Consider the following 1,702-nt stretch of genomic DNA (forward strand, 5'->3'; position numbering starts at 1 on the left):
ATATAGAGATAGATTATACATAGAGAGAGAGATAGATAGGCAGATGATAGATAATAGATAGATGTCAGATAGTTATGTGTGTATATAAAATACACACACACTAAAATTGGTGTGCAAATAATGTTGAAACTGTATTTCTAAGAATTTGTACAACACAAATTTACTGATAAATTGGATGAAATAAATTTGAGTAAAATAAAAACTGATATGGTGATGAGTTTGGCAACAAAGTAAATGACATTGATGATATGAGGTCTATTTTTTTCAGATAAACAAAATGCTTTTCCTTGGCGACTATAATGATCACACCTTTCATTTACATTACTATTAAAATATGCCAATTTTTACAAGTAGGCATTGGAATCTCAGCTAACACAGTTCTCCTTGTCTTCCATATATTCACGCTCCTTCTGGATTACAGGCATAGGCCCACAGACCTGATCATCTGTCATTTGGCCCTTGTCCACATAATGAATCTATTCACTGTAGTGTTTATGATGTCTACAGACCTGTTTGAAGCTCTGAACTTTCTCAATGATTTCAAATGTAAGTCTTTATTCTGCATGACCCGAGTGACACGGGGTCTCTCCATGAGCAATACCTGCCTCCTGAGCATCCTCCAGGCCATCATCATCAGCCCCAGCACTTCCTGGTTGGCCAGGTTTAAACATAACTGCACAAAGTACATCTTCCATTCTTTTGTCATCCTTTGGTTTCTCAGTTTGTTTGTGAATAGTAACTGCCTCTTGTATACTGCTGCTTCTTTTAATGTGACCCAGAGCAACCTACTGAGTGTCAGTAAATACTGCTCACTTTCTCCCATAAACTCCGTCATCAAAGGAGTGTTTTTCACTTTTTCATTATCCAGGGATGTGTCCTTTATAGGAGTCATGCTGCTCTCAAGTGCATACATGGTAAAACTCTTGTCCAGGCATCAGAGGCGGTGCCAGTACCTTCACAGCATGCACCTCTCTTCACGGGTCTTCCCAGAGAGAAGGGCCACCCAAACCATCCTGTTGTTGGTGACTTTCTATGTGGTCATGTACTGGGTGGACATCATCATCTCGTTCTCCTCAAGTCTGTTATGGACATATGACCCCGTCATCCTGGATGTCCAGAAGCTTGTGTCCAATGTCTATGCCACTGTCAGTGCATTGGTGTTAATCCTTTAATAAAAGGATAAAAATGTGTTTCAAAAGTGTAGGGAAATTACAATTAATTTATAATCATATATTCATGAAATAATTAACCTGAAAATTGATTATTTTGCTTAACTCAAATGTCAGACTATTTATTTATGTAACATTTAAAACGTAATTTTAATTTAAGTGTAATTGGAAATTATATTTTGGGGGACCCTGGGTGGCTCAGTCAGTTGAGCATCGACTTCAGCTTAGATCATGATCTCACAGTTTGAGTTCCAGCCCCATATGGGGCTCAGCTGCTGTCAACCTGTCAGCGCAGAGCAGGCTTTGGATCCTTTGTCTGTCTCTCTTTCCCTTCCACTTGCACTCTCCCCAAAACAAATAAATATTTATTTAAAAAGGTATCGGGACTTCTGGGTGGTTCAGTCGGTTAAGTGTCTGGCTCGGTTTTGTCTCAGGTCATCATCTCATAGTTCATGGATTCCTGTTGGACTATTGATGGCAGTGCAGGGCCTGCTTAGAATTATTTTTCTCCCTCTCTCTCTCTCTGCCCCTCC

The 1,702-nt window shown here is 39.5% G+C and overlaps 1 protein-coding gene across 1 annotated transcript; it reads left to right on the top strand.

Annotated features, from left to right (window-relative positions):
• Positions 1–299: 299 nt before the first annotated feature.
• Positions 300–1,226, top strand: LOC120221405 (putative vomeronasal receptor-like protein 4). The gene is given in 1 exon segment (XM_039218783.1): positions 300–1,226. A coding segment is annotated over 1 exon segment (927 nt).
• Positions 1,227–1,702: the final 476 nt, after the last annotated feature.

The sequence above is a fragment of the Hyaena hyaena genome, unplaced genomic scaffold (assembly GCF_003009895.1).
Source record: "Hyaena hyaena isolate Hyena2069 unplaced genomic scaffold, ASM300989v1 scaffold_790, whole genome shotgun sequence".
NCBI lineage: Eukaryota > Metazoa > Chordata > Mammalia > Carnivora > Hyaenidae > Hyaena > Hyaena hyaena.